This window comes from Marmota flaviventris, chromosome 6 (genome assembly GCF_047511675.1).
Source record: "Marmota flaviventris isolate mMarFla1 chromosome 6, mMarFla1.hap1, whole genome shotgun sequence".
NCBI lineage: Eukaryota > Metazoa > Chordata > Mammalia > Rodentia > Sciuridae > Marmota > Marmota flaviventris.
In genome coordinates this window covers 94,713,586-94,735,314 of record NC_092503.1, presented here as the reverse complement: position 1 = coordinate 94,735,314, position 21,729 = coordinate 94,713,586, and the positions used below count along the sequence as shown (strand labels likewise).

Genomic DNA, 21,729 nt, shown 5'->3' with positions numbered 1-21,729 from the left:
GGCCTACAAAAATATACATTCTGTTCTGTGTAAGAAACACAGATCTAAAACTTTTTCTTGTCTGCTTATTGTCTTTGTCTTGGTCTCCCCTAGGATTGTAGCCAAGGATTAGCATACAAAAGGTGCTCAATAAATGCTATTGAATGAATGTTCCTTAGACCTCAATGACAGGCAGCTTGTGAACAGATAAGAGACATAGAAAACCAGAAAAACAGTTAACTGAACTTTTACATCTACCTAACCCACTTTTTCTTTGACCCTAATCTCTCTTATGCCAATCCTTACTTTTGGCTTGCTTTAGAGAACAAGAACTTATATCAACACACACCTACCTGAAATCTATGAAGACAGCCACACCCACTTTTGCTATAAACTGATTTGTAATATATAACTGAACATTTTCTACTCACTACCAAACACTCAATAGAGATGTAGTATTCCCAATTATGTGATTTCCTCACACTGGCATCCTGAGTAATTGTGTTTTCAGAGTTATACTAATAATGTATAAGGAAAGGGAAATAAAGGCTACAAATGCTGTAATTAACAGAGTTTTTTATAGCATCTTTTATTCATGGAGGCAAAAACAAGCCAAAGCACTAGACAGTTTTCTTGAAGGCCTATAAACTATGAAGCAGTCTATATAGCTCTATTATGGTGAGAGATAATAAAATATTTTTGCATGAGTGGATCCCTCTGATTAACTCAAATTCTCCTCTCCAGGAGTAGAAAGATTGTAGAAACAATCTTTCATGGTTCTTATATCTTTATTCTTTCATCTCCAAATCCCTCAAATATGCTGTGCATACATATGTACACACTCATTCACACAAGCAAGAAAAAGGGCGTTTATTTTCAAGGAACAAAAAACCAACAAAGAAAAAGATAAATAAATCAATAAATCCACAATTCCAGTCAAAAGAAGAAGAGGAAGAGAAAGAAGGAGGAGGAGGAGAAGAAGAAGAAGATAAAGAAGAAGAAAGGAAGAGGAAGGAAGAAAGAAGAAAGGAAAAGAAGAAGAGGAAGAAGGGAGAAGAAACAAAAGAGAAAGAGGAAGAAGAAGAAGAGGAGGAGGAGGAGGAGGAAGAAGAAGAAGAAAGGGAAGGGAAACGGGAAGGGAAGGAGGAGGAATCACTGCATCTTAAAGGAGATAGAAGTTTGTTCCTCTTTCAGGTAAAAATCAGGTAAGTCAAACTCAGCTCAAGCAAGCAGAGCTTCCACCTCATTACTCCACCTTCTGGAGGGAATCACTCAGTCACACCAGCTGCAGGCAAATCAACGAAAAGGGTAAAGACAAAGAAGGAAAGGCAAGGTACACCACATCTGTCCTTCAAGGACATTTCCTGGAGCTTCCAAACAATACTTCCACCTACATTTCTGGCTTAAACCTGATAATATGACCACATTCAGCCTCAATAAAAGTTCAAAAATATCATTTTATTTTCATAATGTCTTCCCAACTGAACATACTGAAGTTCTACTGAGAACAGAAGGAAAATGAAAATTGACTGACAACGAGAAAGCTGCCATGAGGTACCTCCTTAAACCTCCCAAGAAGAATTGTGTGCAATTTCATGCTCAGAGATTTCAGGACCGATGCCTTTTCTTCTGCACACAAACTACATTACCTTTCTCACTACTTCTTCCACCCATGAACTTTATTCTTGTATTTCCAAATATTCTTGTGCCTCAAAGGAGAAGAGAGGTGAGCAATTAGTGAAGGGCAGGCCCAACTTTCACTATTTAAGCTACTAAGAATTTTAATAGGAGGAACTGAGCCAAATTCTAGTGCTCTGCTTGTGTGTTTCCCATCTAAATTGAGACCACAGTCAGCTTTAATTGAACATAAAAATCTCCTGTTTAATCCAAAGCAGTGCAAGAGTGTTTTCATTTGGTAATAAATAAATTTTGGACTTTTTCCCAAAAGATGCTAAACTTTAGTGCTAGTTGCAAAACCATCACATTCAAACAAAGGCCTGGAACATTTAATATTCTCTGGAGAAATATCAGTCACTATGGAAAACAGAATTGGTAATTTAAATATAAACTTAAGCTGCAAACATAGCCCTGGTTAGCTAGGCAGTTGTTCTCACACTCCATAGAGCACAGGAAGTTTCAGAGAATTATAGAGTTTCCAAAAATGAAGCAGGGCTAGAGATGTAGCTCAGCAGCTGAGCATGTCCAGCATGTATGAAGCCCTGGGTTCAATCTGAGCACTAAAGAAAAAAAAAGAAGAAGCAAAGCAAGCAGATCGTAAACACACACACACACACACACACACACACACACACACAATCTTTTATGGATTGGGCTTCTTTATGAGACATTGTTTAAAGAAAGGCTTTGGTCATTTTTAAAATCTGACCTCATGATTGCCAGCCCTAATTCTATTTCTTCTGGATTTGATTCCTGGGATCATCATAACCTTCAGATCTCTAAACCTTTCAAGACCTAGTGGATCAAGTTGAAAAGAAAAGAGACATGTAAAAACTTCTACTGACTTGTCATCATGACATATTTTGCCATGTTTATTTAATGTACTTAGAAAACATATAATGATGCTTGCAACTATATCCTTAATATGTCTTGATTAGTCAGATTATATTAACATATTTTTCTCCCAGGCCGTCACAACCCAAGTGTAGACTTGAAATTATTCCCTTATTTTTTTAGTCATTTAAATTGTTTCCTTTTGTTTACATCTTTTTTTTATGTGTAAATGTATTTATTGTCCCCAAACTGAATATGCCTTTGTAGGTCAGCATAACACAGAGGAAATGATGACTAACTGACAAGAGCTGGTTCAATTTGCATCTTGGAGTTTCACTGCAACTTTATTGCTTCTATGTTATCAGAATCCTCTCAGCAGTATCAACTATCAAATATTTCATGGGGACAAAAAAGAGTGAATGAATTTGTAGTCTTGTTAATTACAAAAGCTCAATCTTTTCTTCTAGATAGATCAACTACTTAAGTCATGATATCATCTCTAAAGCAATAGGTCTATTCTAAATAAAATACTCTAAGAATTTATTTCTCTCAGCATCTGTTTCTTCATTTTCCAACTCGTATTTCTTCATGGCAACAAAATAGCGAATGAAAGTTTCCCCTAGAGCTTCTCTCAGACATTGATCTTCCTCCAGTGCCACAAGGGCATCTTCCAGTTTCAAAGGGATCTCTGAAGGTTTTAACTGAGAAAGGTCTGTGCCCTCATCTGGACCAACCAAAGCGCCATCACTGTTCTGCAGTCCGTCCAAGCCTGCAGCTATAGTCGCAGCCAGCACCAGGTAAGGGTTTGCTGTTGCTGAGCCTAGTTTATTTTCTATCCGGGTGCCTTTCTCGCCATGGCACTTGATATTAAAGGCACAGCTGTTATCGTTGTAGCCCCACGTTGTAGGCACACTCTCCTTCAGGTCTTTACTTTCCTTGGAATAACGCTTTCGGCAGCTAACAGCAGGCGCCATCAGGCAGCTGAGAGCAGCAGAATGCTTCAGAAGACCTGTCAACCATTTTTTCCCAGTGACCGTGAGCTGTTCAGTTCCAGAACTGTTGCAGAACATGTTTCTCTTCCCATCCATGTCCCAGACACTATGAGACAAGATTCCCGAATTGCAGAATCCAGTCTCAATGAAAAAGCTGGCGATGTAATTATACTTCCTTGCCACTTCTTTGACACCTGTTCTGAGGGTAAATGCATTATCAGCTGAACTAATGCCAAATTCTGGCAGAAAACAGATTTCCATGTGACCAGGTCTAGTAGAAGAGGAAAAGCTCTCGACATTGGCCCCAGTATGATATAAGCCATCCACGAGTTCCTGCATGAAGGGCTGGTCATGATTATTTAGTAATGTTGAAGCAGGGAAAGATATGGTCTTTGAATTGATAACTTCGGGCACACCAAAAATGCAAAAATCATAGATGAAGGCAGAGAGCAGGGAAAAACCGGAGTCCTGCAGCTGCTGCAGCTGCCTCTTTGCGATATACCTTGGAGAGGTCAGCAAAGGTTCCCCAGTCACAGTGAAGGTGTCACATATCACTCGCGCAGTTCTTTCTGCCCATGGCAAAACTCGAAAGGTTGATAACTCCGGCATCAGGACTATGTCACTATTAAAACAGGTGGCTCTTATGTGATTCACTTCATTGTCCTTCAGATTAGGCATCAATTCAAGATAACCTCGAGGCATGAAAACACCATGGGTCACTTTTTCCTAAAAAAGGAAGAGGATAAATTAACTCGGTTTTGAAACTTGAACACAAAAAGTCTGAGAAAGAGCCATGCTAATGACAAATATACACATATATTTACCATATTTATATATAGTATACACACACATATGTTTAACATCTGCTTACACTAACTCAGTATCATCAGATACATTTTAAATATTTCAGAATACATCCCCCAAAGGCACTTTTATAAGTAATTCTTAATATTTTAAGACTTGAAAGTTTTATATGCTTGCTCATTGGTTATAAATGCTATAAACATTTATAAATAAATGGTGTTATGATAAAGAAAATCTCTTTATAGGAAAAGACAAAGATAAAAGACTCTGGAAATATTTTAAATTATCATAATCAAAAGTACTCTGTAAAGAACTTTTTATTTTATAGTATAGTTGCTAAAACCTCAGAAAAGGCTTTATTTTGATTTACTTATTCTATATATTAAATTATATATGATTTAATTTAGACAAAATTTAATATAATTATATAATATATAATATATTATAATTTAATTTATATATAATTAATTAATGTTTTTATTGTATATACTTAGGGTATACAGTGTGATAACTCCACATATGTGTAAATGTGTCCTAATCAAACTAGGGTAATTAATGTTTCTATCTCCTTAGCATTACTTTATGTTTGGAGCCTTCAAGCATGTCTCTTCTAATTATTCACAAAACATAAAAGGTTATTATGAACTATAATCACCTTACTATGCTGTACAACTATAGAACTTTTGATTCCTGTCTGTTTTGTTACCCATTATTCAACCTCTATCCGCACTCCCTCCACTTTTCCCAGTCTGTAGTAAACATTATTCTAGAGAGCGCAGACATAGAACAACATTTTTTCAGTATCCACATACAGAGAGAACATGTGGTATTTGTCTTTTTTGTTTGTTTGTTTGACTTACTTCACTTAATATAATGTCCTCCAGATCCATCCATTTTGCAGCAAATGACAGGATAGAATTCGATTTATGGCTGAATAGTACTCCATTGGTATCTATATTACTTTTATTTATCCATTCATCAATTTTGTGGAATCTAGGTTAATTCCATATCTTAGCTATTATGAATTATGCAGCAATAAATAGGTCAACCACATAATCCAGCTATCTCACTTCAGCATATATATCCAAAGAAAATATTCTCACATCGAAGAGATACCTGCATTGCCATGTTTATGGCTTATTCTATTATAATCCCCTGAGTTAACAATTCTCAAAATTCTACAGTAAAGATCCTCAACCTTTGTCATAGAACTGAACACAGTCAGACCTACAGCACACAGGACAGTTGTCTAATACAGAGGAGCCAAGTCATCTGACAGTTTCACTCCTCTCTTTATTCATTTTTACAACCCACTTAAGAATTAACTACCTCACTGTCTCACAGAATCCCAGAAACCCTATCAGTTACTATGGACCTATATCTCCAAAGTTATAGTTGCCAAAATGTTGTAGCCTTCTAATCAGTATGAACTGGGTGTCAGCAGATCTGGCCTCTGGCCATAGCTTTTTTATTAATTACTGAAGTGAAACTAGGTAACTTAGTGGACTATGTGCTTCAGCTTCCCTGTCTATAAAACATAAGTGTTCAACTGGATGATTGCTAAGGCACTTCTAGCCATATATCTCTGGGATTCAGTGGTTTTCACCATTTAACTTTTGCTCTGTGCCAGTCAACATGGAAGTGATGAGGTTATAAAGTTGAACAGACATATAAAACAATTTCTGGAAATTGTGTAGAAATTCCAACAATTCTTCATATGCTAATAATTACATCAATGGGTAGAGAATAGTTCCTGGCTATAAAATATGATTTTCATGAAGTAATGAGCATCACAAGGTTATTAAAACATGTAATATTCTGCAAAGGAGACCATTTCCTTATGTTATTCCCAAATCTCAAAAAGCATGGCTACCAAGGAGGGCTGGTGCTAGCAGCAGTAATCTACTGTTCCACTTTTATCCCAGTACCAAGCACATGGCAAATTCTCCAAAAAATATGGCACCATTTTATCCTAGGTTCCCCTTTTGGCCTTTTAAAAACTATTTAACAGGTTTTTTTTTCTTTATTTTTAAGAGATGATTTGTTTTTCTCAAAAAAAATCAATATTTTTATTTAATAAAAAAATACTGAGTTCAAATGAAGAATAAAAGGATATTTTAAAGCTGAGCTGGAGGCAGTAGGTGTATGGGGAAAAAAGAACTGAGCTGGAACTGCAGACTCACATACTGTGACCCTGAGCCACTGCCTCCTTCACTCTCCACTGTCTCTGCACATACTTTCAAATGCCAACTGACTTGGCTGATCCAAATGTGCTTTTACCAGCAATAAAGTTGAGTGAACTAAGCATCTTTGGTGCCTATTTAACTTTGCAAATTACTCAAGAACATATGCACATTAATATTTTGTGCACATGCGTGCAACCCCCCCCCCCCACACACACACATATGCACATAAACATTATGGAATCTTAGAACGCTCCCATATGGACTCCTCAATTTAAATTTGCACTGCAAAAAATAATGTTATTTCCCTGCTTGTCTACTTTTTAGTTTGAACATCTTATATTAGTTCTGTGTGTATCTAAAATGAGGGATAATGAATTTTATTCATGAAACTTCTAAGACTTGTTGCAATTTAAATTTGTGTTTGTACTCACTTCACTGTGAACAGTGGAGAAAAGTTGATTACCACTTCATTCCAACAGTCCTTTACAAACATGTGGAACAGTAAAAGTCACATATTCTTCAGGCTATTTAATCTGTATTTTCCTGAACACTCTTCTAGCACTCTCATTTTTTTATTCTTTTTTGAATATGCTGAATTTAAACTCTTTCCCATCTTTTTTGGGAAATATGTAAATACACATGAATGTATCTTGTTCATGATAATAAATTATCTTAAGTTTTGTTTAGAGATATAAAAAAGATATTCTATAAAGCATGAGGACAACTTCACAGTTCAATATAGATCACTCTGAACTCAATAAAAATTCTTGTAGAATAATTCAAAACCCTGTGGCAATCAAAATTTGGACCCCAATGAAGGTCACCAATTTAAATAAACCAAGAATTAGTTCTAGGGCAGTATGTTCTATTTTGATTAGATCAAAGATAGAACGAACCCACATAATTTAATTTTAAAAAAAACTATTTGATAGAACAAAGATAGTATGAACTGGTTGTAAGGTTAAAATGTGCTTATGCTTGTAAAACAGTTATCCCAGTACCAAGCACATGGCAAATTCTCCAAAAAAATATAGACACCATTTTATCCTCGGTTCCCCTTTTGGCCTTTTAAAAACTATTTAACAGTTTTGGTTTTTTTCCTTAATTCTTACGAGATGATTTGTTTTTCTCAAAAAAAATCAATATTTTTATTTAATAAAAAAATACTGAGCTCAAATGAAGAATAAAAGGACATTTTAAAGCTGAGCTGGAGGCAGTAGGTGCAGTGGGGAAAAAAGAATTGAGCTGGACGTGCAGACTTACATACTAACATCCTCACTCTGTTGCTGCCTGTCTGCATAATTTTTAGAAAGATTTTCTTAACTTTTCTGGGCCTCATTTTCTTCGTCTATAAATAAAAAATGGATTATATTATCTTTCTACACTTTCCTAGTCTAATAATTTTCAAATTGATATTTTTTGTCCACAAATAGGAAAGATGTTTTAAAATTCCTTTTCTAAAGAGCTAAATTACTTTTTACTAAGCCCTGAGCAGACTCAAATTATTGACACCACACTTGATCTAATGAGTTTCCCATGCATAATTGTGTGGAAAATATTGTTTAGACCAGCTTGCATAAATGAATCTGTTTCTAATGTCTATTCCTTAATAAATTTTGCAAAACAAATTATTTATCTTAAATTACAAATATTCATGATATAAATATTCATTATGATTTATATCTTTGAAAGTTCCAAAATGAATGTCAGATGTTTTCTAAAAAATGTGTGTATACTCTGATTGTTAAGTGAGAATAAAATAATAAAAACTAGATAATAAAATAAGAAAGTGAATTATTAGGAAATGAAGAATAAATCTATCAATTGAGAGGCTGTATTATGAGTTATACCAAAATTCCCATGACACACAGACTTTTTCCTAGCTGAACTCCATTAAAAAAGTGGTTGTGATATGTGGGCATAGAACAAAAAATTGGAAATATTTTCCATAGTAGTTTGAAAAACAAGAGGTCAATTTATTTTTATGTCCAGCACATCAGTCTTCAGCAAATGTAAGCAGCACGTTGAGTTATATTTTGTAAGTGTGTTCCATTGAAAAACTACAGCAATATTCTAAATATGTAGCTTGCCACTAATGGAATAAATGATTAGAATTTGACCTCCCCCCAAAAAAAGCTGAGTAGCAAACAGTTTTATACTGAGGTCTGGCAAGTGGCTGAAGTGCCAGTTTCAGTCTCTTATTGACTGAAAGAGATACATATGCATCATCTTCTGGACCTGCCTATGGCAAATTTCACATTTTGTTATCAAAATTAACTAGCAGGTGTCCTTAACTGAATAAAGAAGAAAAAATATTTTGCAGTCAAATAAGTACAAAGAATTTCTTGAGAAACAAATGTTTTGTTTGTTTGTTTGCAATATATGGATAGAACACAGGGGTTCTCTACCACTCAGTTACCTCCCCAGCCCTTTTTATTTTTTGAGACAGGGTCTTGCTAACTTGCTGAAGCTGGCTTTAAACTTGTAATCCTCCTGCCTCAGCTTTCAGAGTTGGTGGTATTGTAGGCTTGCTCTGATGGGTTCTTAAGAAACAGCTTTGAGCCTGTTGGAATCTTTCAAACTGGATTTTTAAGATATACCAATTTTCTTAACATAAGCAAAATAAGAAAAATTATAATTTAATATTAAAATAATAAAAATATGACATACTTAAAAATACTTAAACTTGGAGGATACTTACCTCTATACTTTCTTAAATACTATTGAATGATACCCCTTCCTAAGAAACATAGTGAAATATTACAACAAATCAATCATTAAAATAGACATATGAGCCAGGCACAGTGGAACCTCTCTGTGATCAGCAACAGGAAGATAGCAAACTTGAAGCCTGTCTGAGCATCTTAGTTAGACTCTGTCTCAAAAAAAATAAAAATAAAAATGGCTGAGACTGTGGCTCAGCAGTAGAGTACCCCTGGGTTCACTCCCCAGTACAGAAAAAAACAATTTTTAAAAAAAATCTGGGGATGAAGTTCAGTGTGAAAGCATCCCTAGGTTCAATCCCCAGAATAGAAAAATAAATAAACCAACAAGCATGTGGTATAAACTAACCATTAAAAAAACTTAGAAAGTTTTGAAATATATCCCCAAATGCAATGTTTCTTGATATCACTATTTTCAAGAACTTAATATACATTAAGTCATCCAATAACAATGGGGCATTTTCTTATCAGAGTTAGAGCTAAAAGGGATATTCTTTTTATCTAGCAAATTCTTTCTATTTAATCATTTTTTCCCTTTCATATTTGCTCTTGGGTCTTCTGTTGCAATTTTCTCATGTCAAATAAAATATAATCTTTATAATTGCAGTAAGAAGAGAAAAGATAATTCTGTGGAGGGAAATTATTCCAGGCAGAAGGACTAAAATTACCAGTCTTAATTAGTTTTGTGCTTCTATTGGATAAAAGGAATTGTTGTTCGAAAGCTGAGAGTATATGTTCAGCTCCTTGGGGGACAATAACGTGTTTGGATAGAGACAAGGAAAAGCAAAATAAATTATTGGTTTTCAGCTTCAATTGCTGTGTGGGTTACAAGAAAATAAGGACAAGTAATAAGGACCATTTGCTTGTTAATGGTCATGAAATTACATTCAATCCTAATTTTGTGTAAAACTCACTTGGAAAAAGTGTGCAGGGATACTCTTAGATCTGGACACACCATGCAGGTCTGTTGCTTCAAATCTCACAAACTGGAGGTGATTTTTGGCCATCTCTTGTTTAATGTGTTTGATTCTAGAAGAAAGCTGAGGTGTAGTCAAAATTTGAGTGTTGTCCCTGTTGCGATCTGTAAAAATAAAGAAGGCTCTAAGTCACTCCATCATGATAAACTGAGAAGCTAACTAGAGACAAGAGAACAAGGAACTAGTCATTATGAGGGTTAGCAAAATGTAACCATCATGTGAGTCGTGTCTTAACCTTTCTTACCCTGCTTTTTGCCATATTCCCAAGAACCTTGTGTCTAAACAGCATTTAAAAAATGATTTACCAGTTAGGACTAGGTTAAATGAACATAAAGTCTGCATAAGGATATAGCATTATCATATGTAGGTACTTACTGAAAATTTCTTTGCTTATGGAAATTAGAACATATTTGCATAACTGGATAGTATTGGCACCATAAAAGTCTGTATATCATTGAATAATTTGGGGTCTTCCAGAATTACCTGATATTACTTAAATTAAAAGTTCTTGTATGAGCTAAGATAAAATTATTGTTTGTTTAAATTTATTTCCTGTGGCTTTGTTTGGTTGGTTTTTTGTTTTGTCTGTATTGGTGTTTTTTTTTTTTTTCACCTGAATCCATATCTCTGTCAAATCTAAAATTTGTTTAAATAAGCAACAAAAGCTTTTTAAGAATGAGAGTATAGATGAAAAATCTAAATTGCATACTTAGTTTTAAAATTAGAAACATAATAAAATATTCTTTTCAAAGCTATTAAGATAGTCTGCAAATTCTAAAACTTCAGAGCTACAGAAGACTGGAGATAAATCCTCTAACCTGACCGATTCATCATCTTGAGTCCCAGAGGGGCACAATGAGATCCCCAAGTCACATTTTCAGTTCATTGCCAAGATGAAAACTAGAATCTGGGCTTCTTGACTCCTCACGGGGGGCTCATTACCACAAAATGAATGAATATGTCTACAGCACATAATACACATTATAAATGTTAGTTACTGACAGAACTTGTGGGAGGCACCACAGAGTATATTGGTTCAGCCCATCTGCCTCCTTTCAAATCCTGCCTTTGCCTGGCAACTTTCTTATCCTCTCTGTGCCTCTGCTTTCTCATAGATAAAATATTACCTACTTCATAAGCTTGTTATGAGGATTAAACAAGTTACTTAACAGTTACTGGCAGACCGTAAGCACCATGTAAGTGCTACTTAAACACATAAAGTGAGCACAATTACTCCAACCCTAGTAAATGACACTGTGATCATGCCTGCATTTGAACACCCGTCAATCTGTCACATGGCTGACATTGAACAGCAATAATTTTACAGTGATACCTGAGTATCCTTTTCAAGGTATAATTAGGCTTTAAAAATAAGCATAAAATTGACAGTTTAAAAACAGATTAAGTAGATTTTAAATACATGAAGCATGAGGAAAACAAATTACTGGTTCCACCTATGCAAATATATCAGAGATAATGTCCTGTCACTGATATGTTTGGCTACTCTGAGACTCCTGAGGCTTTATAACTACCTTCCATTTAACACAAACAATTAAGTTGTAGCAATTACAATGTTTCATGCTAAATTAACAATTGCTGTGTTCCCAGCTTATTCTGAAATTTTGGGTGAATAGCCCAACTTGAATAATGCTTCTTAAATAAAATTTATAAGCATTTTAAAATGCAGAAATTTCCAAATTCTCAGTGTTCTAAACATAATAAACAATTATATATAAGCTATAAAGAAGGCATCTTTAAAGGAAAAAAGTAATTTTACAGGTTCTCCAGTAATAGGATGATAGGTAATCTTATTAGTTATTTGCCTTACATATATCTTCTAAATTTTCTACAACAACTAAGAATATTTTAAAATAAGAAAAATATACAGACACTAGGATGGATTTGTTTTTAAATCACCACATAGCTTTCATACTGGATTTCATACCGGATATGTATATCTAGGAAGCATCCAGAAAAAGTCCTACCCTCATAAAATGTTAAATTACCTAACATTGGCACAATAGGCAATAAACATGCCAGCACGTGTAAGTGAGAAGATTTTGTAATCTGGAAGAGCTAAAAAAAATGAACAGTTATTAATTCTGTGAGCCTTGATCAAAATGTAGGTAGCAACTTCCAATTCACTTTAATGCTCCAACTTGCCCTGAGGCTGGTCAGTGAGTATATGTATTAGTTTGCTAGAGCTGCACAGCAAATATTTCTGATCATATGACAGAAGTTTGATTTTTCATAATTCTGGAGGGTAGAAGTTGAAGATCAAAGTTATTAGTGGAGCTGCATCTTCTGAGGCCTTTCTCTTCAGCTTATGGATGATCATCGTCTTCCAATATCTTCACATGACATTCCCTCTGTACAAGTCTGTTTCCTTTTCTCCACTTATGAAGACACCAATACTGGAATAGAGCCCATCTGACTTATTTCCTTTAACCTTAGTTACCTATTTAAAGATACTGTCTCCAAATTCTGTCACATTCTTAGGTACTGAGGAACAGCTTTAACACAAGAATTTTTAAAAGACACAATTCAGCTGATGGTAGTATTTTATCCCTTTCCATTTTCTTCAGAGAACTCACTGCCTCCTACCATCAGTCATTCCTCCTTTGCACTTGAGCCCCATGAGAGCAGGGGCCCAATTTTACTTGCTGGTGCATCCTCAGTACCTGCAGCAGTGCTGGTATATGGTAGGCACTCAATGACCACTCCTCTAACAAGTAAGTAGTTGGATGAGTGAATGAATGAATGAATGAATGTTTACTTGATTTGACCTTGTCAAATTAATAAGTAAAAATTGTATCACATGCCCGTCAATAGATGAGTGGATTAAGAAAATGAGTTTTACTCAGTCATAGAGAATGAAATTATGGAATTTGCTGGCAAAGGAATAGAAATGGAGAACATCAGGCAAAGTGAAATAAGCCAGACTCAGAAAGTTAAGGGACAAATGTTTTCTGTGGAAGCTAGAGTATAATAAGGGAAAGCAGGAGGAGAGGATCAGACGTCATAAAGATTTAGAAATCATCACCAACGTAGAAAAAGGAGATTGAGAGGGAGGGAGGAGAGATGAGAAATGCAGAATAAATTCAACAAAATCACATTATGTGCATATACAAATATACCACAAGGAATTTCATCTTTATGAATAAGTAGAAAGAACCAATCAAAAATAAATAAATGAGCAAAAGAAAGAGTAGAGAAAAGAAGATGGGGGCAGGGAGGAGTAGAGGGGAAAGTGGGGGATGGGGACTGAAATTAAATTTCACACATGTATGAATTTGTCAAAACAAACCCAGTTATTATGTATAACTATAATGCTCTAGTAAAAATTGTTTAAAAATTTAAAAAATCGACATCACATATTTTAGTATGTATCCTTAGTACTAAATTTTTCATTTACCAATTCAACTCTTTCACTAAATATGAAAGCCCTATCCAATCTAATTTCATTTTCAAGGCATCAACTAATCTTGCTGCATCATTGTCTGAATTTCTTTTCTTCAAATAAATCATACTTGTTACTTACAATTAAGTGTTTTGGTCAGCCTTTCCCAGCTGCACATGATGAATAGCAGGCAGATAATTGCCAGTTCAGGGGCTCATTTGTTTTTCTTACAGTGTGATTCCTGGGAGGTGCTCTCCTATCCTATCCCCTCAAAGGACTAATAAATTAAATCAATGTGTTTTTGTACAGGAAGTTTTACTGCTGTGAATGTTTAGGGAAAAAAAATAAGAAAATTTAAAAAAAAAAAAAACCCACAAAACTCTAGAAGGCACTGGAGAAATGTTGTCTGTGTTCAGTGACAATGAGGCCATATTTCAGTTACAGAGAACAAGCCGTGGTCACTTATAAAAGGCAGATTGAGTAGGCAGTTGGGCTTTCAGAAATACCAATTCAAAAAAGGGTAAAAGTGCATTTGAGAACACACTCTGTAATCCATTCAGCTTATTGAACGCCTGGGATGCCACAGTTCTTTCCAAGGGCCCATCACCCTTTACACACACTGCTACAGGGAGACCACCCTGTTAGTTCAAAGGTGACCCCACCCTCTCGCCACATCACATCAGCTTAGACAGTGTCAGAAAGTCCAGTTGGCATTATGACCAGGCCCAAACCATGAAAAAAAAAAAAACCAAAACAAAAAACAAAAAATGAGAGGAATAAGGGCTTATCTTTGAAAAAGTACACAATTTTTGGAAAAACCCAAACTAGTTATCACAAAGAAGAATATACCTCGTCAAAATTTCTTATACTCATGTTGGAGCTTGGTATTTATATTTATTTTCAAATGTTATATTAGCGGTTTGTTTGGGAATTGTAAACTGGTATTTAGAAACTGTAGAGAACTTAATTCAGCCTGATCCAAAGCAGGAGCTTCCAAACTAATTGAGTAAGTGATGTACCCATCCCCCTATTTGTGTTCGATGAAGCAAAGAGAGATGATGGCACAAATTTTTTCCCCACACTTTTTAGTTACAACTAATATATGGTAAATCCCAACATTCTTTTGTAACTGAAACTAGAATATATAAAACAAAAATCACACACTGCATATGGATGAGTCAATACATCCAGCAGATGTTTTCTGATGAATCTTCCAGGTGTTTAGAAACCTTTTTGAATTAGTTAACAACAGCTGATTATTTAAAATATTCATGTAAAATTTTTTCTTGTAAGATTTTTGAAACTGAATCTGGTAACACTTGCTGCATATTTCTTCATAGTAGTAATTGGCTGGAGTTCTGAGGTAGCCTGGTTGAGGTATACATCTGCTAGCTCATAAGGTAGCAAACATTTTCTGTAAAGGATCACATAGTAAATATTTGCAACTTTGCAGGCCACATGGTATCTTTTACAGCTACTTGACTCTACCATTTTGCATGAGAGCAACCATACACCCACACAAATGTGTGTGTGTGTGGGTGTGTGTGTGTTTTGCTTTTTTAAACAAAAACTGATCAACCAGTTCAATTTTGCCCTTGGACCACAGTTATTTTGAACTCTGCTGTAATTTCTCATGACCAGCTCCACTCATTTCCCTACGTCAGCCCATCCCTCTCATTTTTATTACCTCTGTGATACCTGTGGACATTTGTATTGACAGCTCCTGATATTTAGAAGCTGTCAATGCTCATGTTCTTCACATCATGGCGAAAGCACAGAGAATATCAGAGATGAGAGGTCATATGGTAAGCCGAACACCTGCTCAAGATTTTACCATGCCCTAATCCCTGGAATCTATAAATGGCATGGCAAAAGAGATATTTCAGGTAAAATTGGGGTTATAGACCTTAAAATTAGGAGTTTATCTTACATTATCCAGGTGAGCCCTTAAAAGCAGAGAACTTTCTCCAGCTGGAAGCAGAAAATAAGAGAAAAAGAGGAATTCAAAGAGATTCCAAATACAAGAAGCATTTGGGCAGTGCTGCCTTTCTGATGCAGAAAAAAGGAAGGGTTTTTAGAGTAAAGTGCCACCTCCAATTGACAGCTGGCAAGGAAACAGGAATCTCAGTCCTACAACAAGAAGGAACTGGATTCTCCCCACATATTGAATGAACTTGGAAGTATATTATTTCCAAGTCTTAGATGACAATAGCTTGATTTCAGTCTCACAAAATCTAAAGGAGAGAAACCAACTAAGTCAACCCAGACTTCTTTATTTTGTGTTTTTTACAATGCTAACTTTGTGATCATTTGTTATGGTAGCCATAGAAGACTAATACATGTGGAATCTGTTAGTGTTCATTTTCCACTCTCCAGTTCCTGGTCAGGCACTGTATGTAGGAAAGAATGTAATCTTTCCAAAGAAGAGGTTTGCCCTTGATCCCAAGTGATCATTTCTAAGTCCTTGGAATGATCTGTCTGACAAGAATATCTTTGTGCACCTAGGAGCTCTGGGCAATGCCAGAAAGTCTAACAATGTCATTTATGGAGGAGATGTTGAATCACACAGTTATCATCTTGACCCACAAAAGGACTGGAGATTGAGCCCAGTTATATGGCCAGTTAATCACTGACTCCAAATAAAGATCCTGGATACCAAATTCAACTGAGTTTCCCAAGTTGGCAAAATTCTACTGCATTTATCCATTGGGAGAGAACAAGTGTACACTCTGTGCTTAGTACTTTCCTGGACTTTGTCCCATGGCTGATTTTAATCTGCAACCTTTTGTTTTAGTAAACTGTGATCTTAGTATGATGGCTTCTCCAAGTCCTACCAAGTTTTCAAAACTAAGCTTAGCCTTGTGGAACTCCAAAACTTGTAATTGGTTTCAGAAGTGAGAGTAACAGCATGGCCACTATTCCTCTCACTTCACAACCCACTATATTTCCACCTTTCCAAACCCTGATTGTTCAAGTATTTCTTTAGATGCCTTCACAGAATAAGTACCTCTTTTTAACTAGTTTCTACCACTTGTATCCAATACACTGATGTACCAAAATAGCTGTTTATCAGTAATTCAGAAACATAAAAATAACAGAATTTCATTTTTAGAAAAGACTTGAAGGATTTTTCAGTTATAAGCCCTACAATTTCCAGATAAGGAACAAACAGGCTTAAGAAAACTGCAAATTACTATACAAGTGATAGAGGTACAAATTTTCTTGTGTTGTGATTCTAAGGCTAGCATCCCTCAACTAACATCACATTACCTCCAATTCAAATACAGACCTAGAATTAGGAGTTAGAACCATATGCTCATTTGTTCCAGAATCTTTATCAGTAAATCCTTACCAGAGTTTGAGTTAGATTCACCACCAGGAGCATTAGAAGACATCTTGAAGGATGACTGTTTTATCGTTGTTGTTTGATCCTGAGAGTCCTTGTCGTTGTGGGACAGATGAGACTCAGCATAGCCAAGTCTCACAACTGGTTTGTTTGAAACCCCCATTTTGTGGCATGTCATTTGGTTTCTGATCCTCTCTGTAGTAATAAGGGAAAATATTAAACATGTCACCATTGTTCCAATTGTCTTTTGATACAATGTGAAGAGGGGATAGAGGGTACGCCTCAGTGGTACAGCAGTTACGTATATGCATAAGACCCTGGGTTTGATCCCCAGCACCACAAAGAAAGAAAAGAAATATATATATATGGATATATATATATATATATATATATATATATATATATATATATATCCTTAAAAACATAGTGTATTCCTAGACAGTGACCAAAGGAAAGAACAGGAGTAGTCCCTCCTAGTTGCAGGCCTTATGGAAGTGTGTGATATGTAGAGAATTTTAAAGCAATACTAAAATCTTCAAAACATCTGGCTATTACCATGTGCTGGCAATTTCTTGTGCACCTTGGAACACCACTGCTCCTGGTTTGTTGTCCAAATTAACTCTTCGTTTCAACACTGTTTCAGATCTATTGGAATCTAGTCAGAATTCCAACATGTGGTATGAAAACTTGTTCTACACCTTTCTTGTGGTCTCTCAAATCTTCAGTAAAGTTCTTTACATTTGCTTTCGGTGCAGAAATGTATAACTCTTCCTACTTTGTTTTGTTCTTCTGTTTCTTTCTCTTTTATTCCACAACAATCATCCTAGTTCTAACCCTCTTTAAATTGTGACTATTTTGATTCTTTTTTATAAATTTACATTGTAAGCTTATATCTGCCATCTTTTATGTGACTTATGCAGCAATAAATTTCACTTTATTGTTTGTTTACTTTTCCCAAAGGGGAAAAAAAGGAAATGTTTTATGAAAAACAACACCAAATAGAGATTATCATGGACCACAGCATCCTTGACAGTTCATAGTAGTTAGGTACCATTGGAACTGGCTGCATTCATTTCTCCCACTTCCATTGAACAGAGATGTGATTTGGTGGCTTTCTTCCTTGTTCTTCTCAATTTACTCATCCTGCTGGCTTCAGTCTCATTACCTTCATCCTTTGCTGTGTCCTGTAATTATTAGAAAACAAAAATCCAAATAATATATCATGCAAATTATTAAATTAAGATATCAAAAACATGACGATTAGAGAGCTGGGTTTTAAAATGTGTGTAGGAGATTTTTTATAAGAAAGCGGAAAAAATTGTCCCTTCCTCATCCGTTGGAATAACTCAAACAGGTTGGATTTTCTGTATCACCTTTTATTTATGAGGTAGAAAATTTCATTAAATAAATTAAAATCTTGTCTAACCAGGCTGCTTGGTTTTGGTGGTGGTTGTTTGTTTTTTTTGTTTGTTTGTTTTGTTTTGTTTTTTCACTTTGAGATAGTTTATATTATGTGTTAATAAATAATTTCATAAACCCCTGTCATTTAAATAGTTTTCTTTTATAATTTCTGTGTTTTTTAGAATCTGCAATCTGTTGGAGTGACGGTATAAGCAGAATTGGATTCTCTTCTCTCTTTTTACTTATCCTCCCTCATCCATCTTGCATCAGTATTTACTTTGCTCCGAAAAGTACTTTCATTTATAAAGTGCTGTTTTGTGACTGTGTAAAGCAAATGTCTGACTCAAACTATTTTATAATTTGAGAAAAAAATAAGAAATTTATTTAAAATAAAATACCCTAACTTTAACAATCAAATCATAATCATTAACGAGATGTTTCCAGCAGGGAATTGGTCAGTGAGGCAGAGGCTGGTTCTGAGGAGCTCAGGTGTTTCAGTACCAATAGTGGGGAGAAAAAAAAAATCATCCCTATGGTTCTGGAACACAATAGCTGACATTGAAAATAAAAATTGTTTTGTAAGGAGCAGGCCCAGCAGCCCGCCGGCGTGGTAGCCACATCGCCCCAATTGGAGGAGTGGCAGAGCAGAGCCGCCTCCCACGCCTGCAAGGTGGGACCTGCGACAGACCGGCGGAGCAGGCCCAGCGGCCCGCACATCACCCCAATTGGAGGAGGTGTGGAGCAGAGCCGCCGACCGCTCCTGCAAGGTAGGCAGACCTGCGACCGACCAGCGGAGCAGGCCCAGCGGCCTGCCGGCGTGGTAGACACATCGCCCCAATTGGAGGAGGTGTGGAGCAGAGCCGTCTCCCACACCTGCAAGGTGGGACCTGCGACAGACCGGCAAAGCAAGCCCAGCAGCCCGCACATAGCCCCAATTGGAGGAGGGGCGGAGCAGAGCCGCCGCCCGCGCCTGCAAGGTAGGCAGACCTGCGACTGACCAGCGGAGCAGGCCCAGCGGCCTGCCAGCATGGTAGACACATCGCCCCAATTGGAGGAGTGGCGGAGCAGAGCCGCCACCCGCACCTGCAAGGTAGGCAGACCTGTGACCGACCAGCGGAGCAGGCCCAGCGGCCTGCCGGCGTGGTAGACACATCGCCCCAATTGGAGGAGGTGTGGAGCAGAGCTGTCTCCCACGCCTGCAAGGTGGGACCTGCGACAGACCGGCAAAGCAAGCCCAGCAGCCCGCACATAGCCCCAATTGGAGGAGGGGCGGAGCAGAGCCGCCGCCCGCGCCTGCAAGGTAGGCAGACCTGCGACTGACCAGCGGAGCAGGCCCAGCGGCCTGCCAGCATGGTAGACACATCGCCCCAATTGGAGGAGTGGCGGAGCAGAGCCGCCACCCGCACCTGCAAGGTAGGCAGACCTGTGACCGACCAGGGGAGCAGGCCCAGCGGCCTGCCGGCGTGGTAGACACATCACCCCAATTGGAGGAGGTGTGGAGCAGAGCCGTCTCCCACGCCTGCAAGGTGGGACCTGCGACAGACCGGCAAAGCAAGCCCAGCAGCCCGCACATAGCCCCAATTGGAGGAGGGGCGGAGCAGAGCCGCCGCCTGTGCCTGCAAGGTAGGCAGACCTGCGACCAACCAGCGGAGCAGGCCCTGCGGCCTGCCGGCATGGTAGACACATCGCCCCAATTGGAGGAAGGTCCCAGCTGCTGCCGACAAGGTAGGCAGACCGCGCGGCCCGGAGAAGGGGCCCGGCGACTCGCCAGCCTAGTTGAAAGTTCACCCCAATTGGAGGAGGGGCACAGCCGCCGCCTGCGCCTGCAAGGTAGGCAGACCTGCAACCTGGAGAACAGGCCCAGTGGCCTGCCAGCGTCGTAGACAGATCATCCCAATTGGAGGAGGGGCCCAGCCATTGCCCCCAAGGGAGGCATACCATGCGACCTGGAGAAGGGGCCCAGCGGCCCGCCGGCGAGATAGACAGATAACCCCAATTGGAGGAGGAGCACAGTCTCCGCCCGCCCCTGCAAGGGAGAATTTGCAACTATACAAGAGCAATATAAATATATAGGGGGAAAATTCAATAGCACAACAGTTTCACCAAGCAGAAAGAAACACGAGCACTATGAAAAGACAAGGAAAGAAAGGACCACAAGCAATGCAGGTTAACTCAACTTTAGAAGAGGTAATAGCTGCAGCATATGGAATGTCAGATAAAGAATTCAGGATTTGCATGCTTCAGATGATCTGGAGTCTCAAGGAAGACATTAGACAGCAAAATCAGACAATGAAAGATCACTTCGACAATGAGTTACATAAACAAATCCAAGAAGCAAAAAATCAACTATATAGGGAGATAGAGGTTATAAAAAACAAACAGAAATCCTAGAAATGCAGGAAGCAATAAACCAACTTAAAAACTCAAATGAGAATACTACCAGCAGAGTAGAACACTTAGAAGATAGAACATCAGACAATGAAGACAAAGTATTTCAACTTGAAAAGAACATAGACAGCTCAGCAAGACTCTTAAGAAACCATGAGCAGAACATCCAAGAAATATGGGATAACATAAAGAGACCAAACTTAAGACTCATTGGGATACAGCAAGGTATAGAGCTCCAAACCAAAGGAATGAGCAATTTATTCAATGAAATAATATGAGAAAACTTCCCAGACTTGAAGAATGAGACAGAATCCCAAATCCTAGAAGCCTACAGGATGCCGAATGTGCAAAATCATAAGAGATCCACACCTAGACACATTATAATGAAGATGCCCAACATACAGAATAAGGAGAGAATTCTAAAAGCTTCAAGAGAAAGGAAGCAGATTACATTTAGGGGTAAACCAATCAGGATAACAGCTGATCTTTCAACACAGACTCTGAAAACTAGAAGATCCTGGAACAACATATTTCAAACGCTGAAAGAAAAAGGGTTCCAACCAAGAATTGTGTATCCAGCGAAATTAAGCTTCAGGATAGAAGAGGAAATTAAAACCTTTCACGATAAACAAAAGTTAAAAGAATTTGCAGCTAGAAAACCATCTCTTCAAAACATCCTTGGCAAAACATTACAGGAAGAGGAAATGGAAAATAACAATGAAAACCAACAGTGGAAGGTAGTACAGTAAAGGGAAAAATAATCAAAGAGGAAAAACAAACCATGTTAAGTAACATAAATAAACAGATATGGCTGGAAGAACAATCCATATCTCAATAATAACCCTAAATGTTAATGGCTTAAACTCACCAATTAAGAGACACAGGCTAGTAGAATGGATCAAAAAAAAGATCCAACAATATGCTGCCTACAGGAGATGCATTTGATAGGAAAAGACATACATAGGCTGAAGGTGAAAGGTTGGTAAAAATCATATCACTCATATGGACTTTGGAAACAAGCA

At 37.4% G+C, this 21,729-nt stretch overlaps 1 protein-coding gene across 1 annotated transcript; it reads right to left on the bottom strand.

Annotated features, from left to right (window-relative positions):
• Nucleotides 1-3,008: 3,008 nt before the first annotated feature.
• Lgsn (lengsin, lens protein with glutamine synthetase domain) lies at nucleotides 3,009-20,260 on the bottom strand. The gene is made up of 7 exons (XM_071613806.1): nucleotides 19,743-20,260; nucleotides 19,420-19,612; nucleotides 19,008-19,289; nucleotides 17,970-18,102; nucleotides 16,925-17,113; nucleotides 10,110-10,276; nucleotides 3,009-4,208 (listed from the first exon to the last, which is right to left on the bottom strand). The coding sequence occupies exons 1-7, from the start codon at nucleotides 20,258-20,260 to the stop codon at nucleotides 3,009-3,011; spliced, it is 2,682 nt and encodes an 893-aa protein (XP_071469907.1).
• Between the last annotated feature and the right edge of the window lie 1,469 nt (nucleotides 20,261-21,729).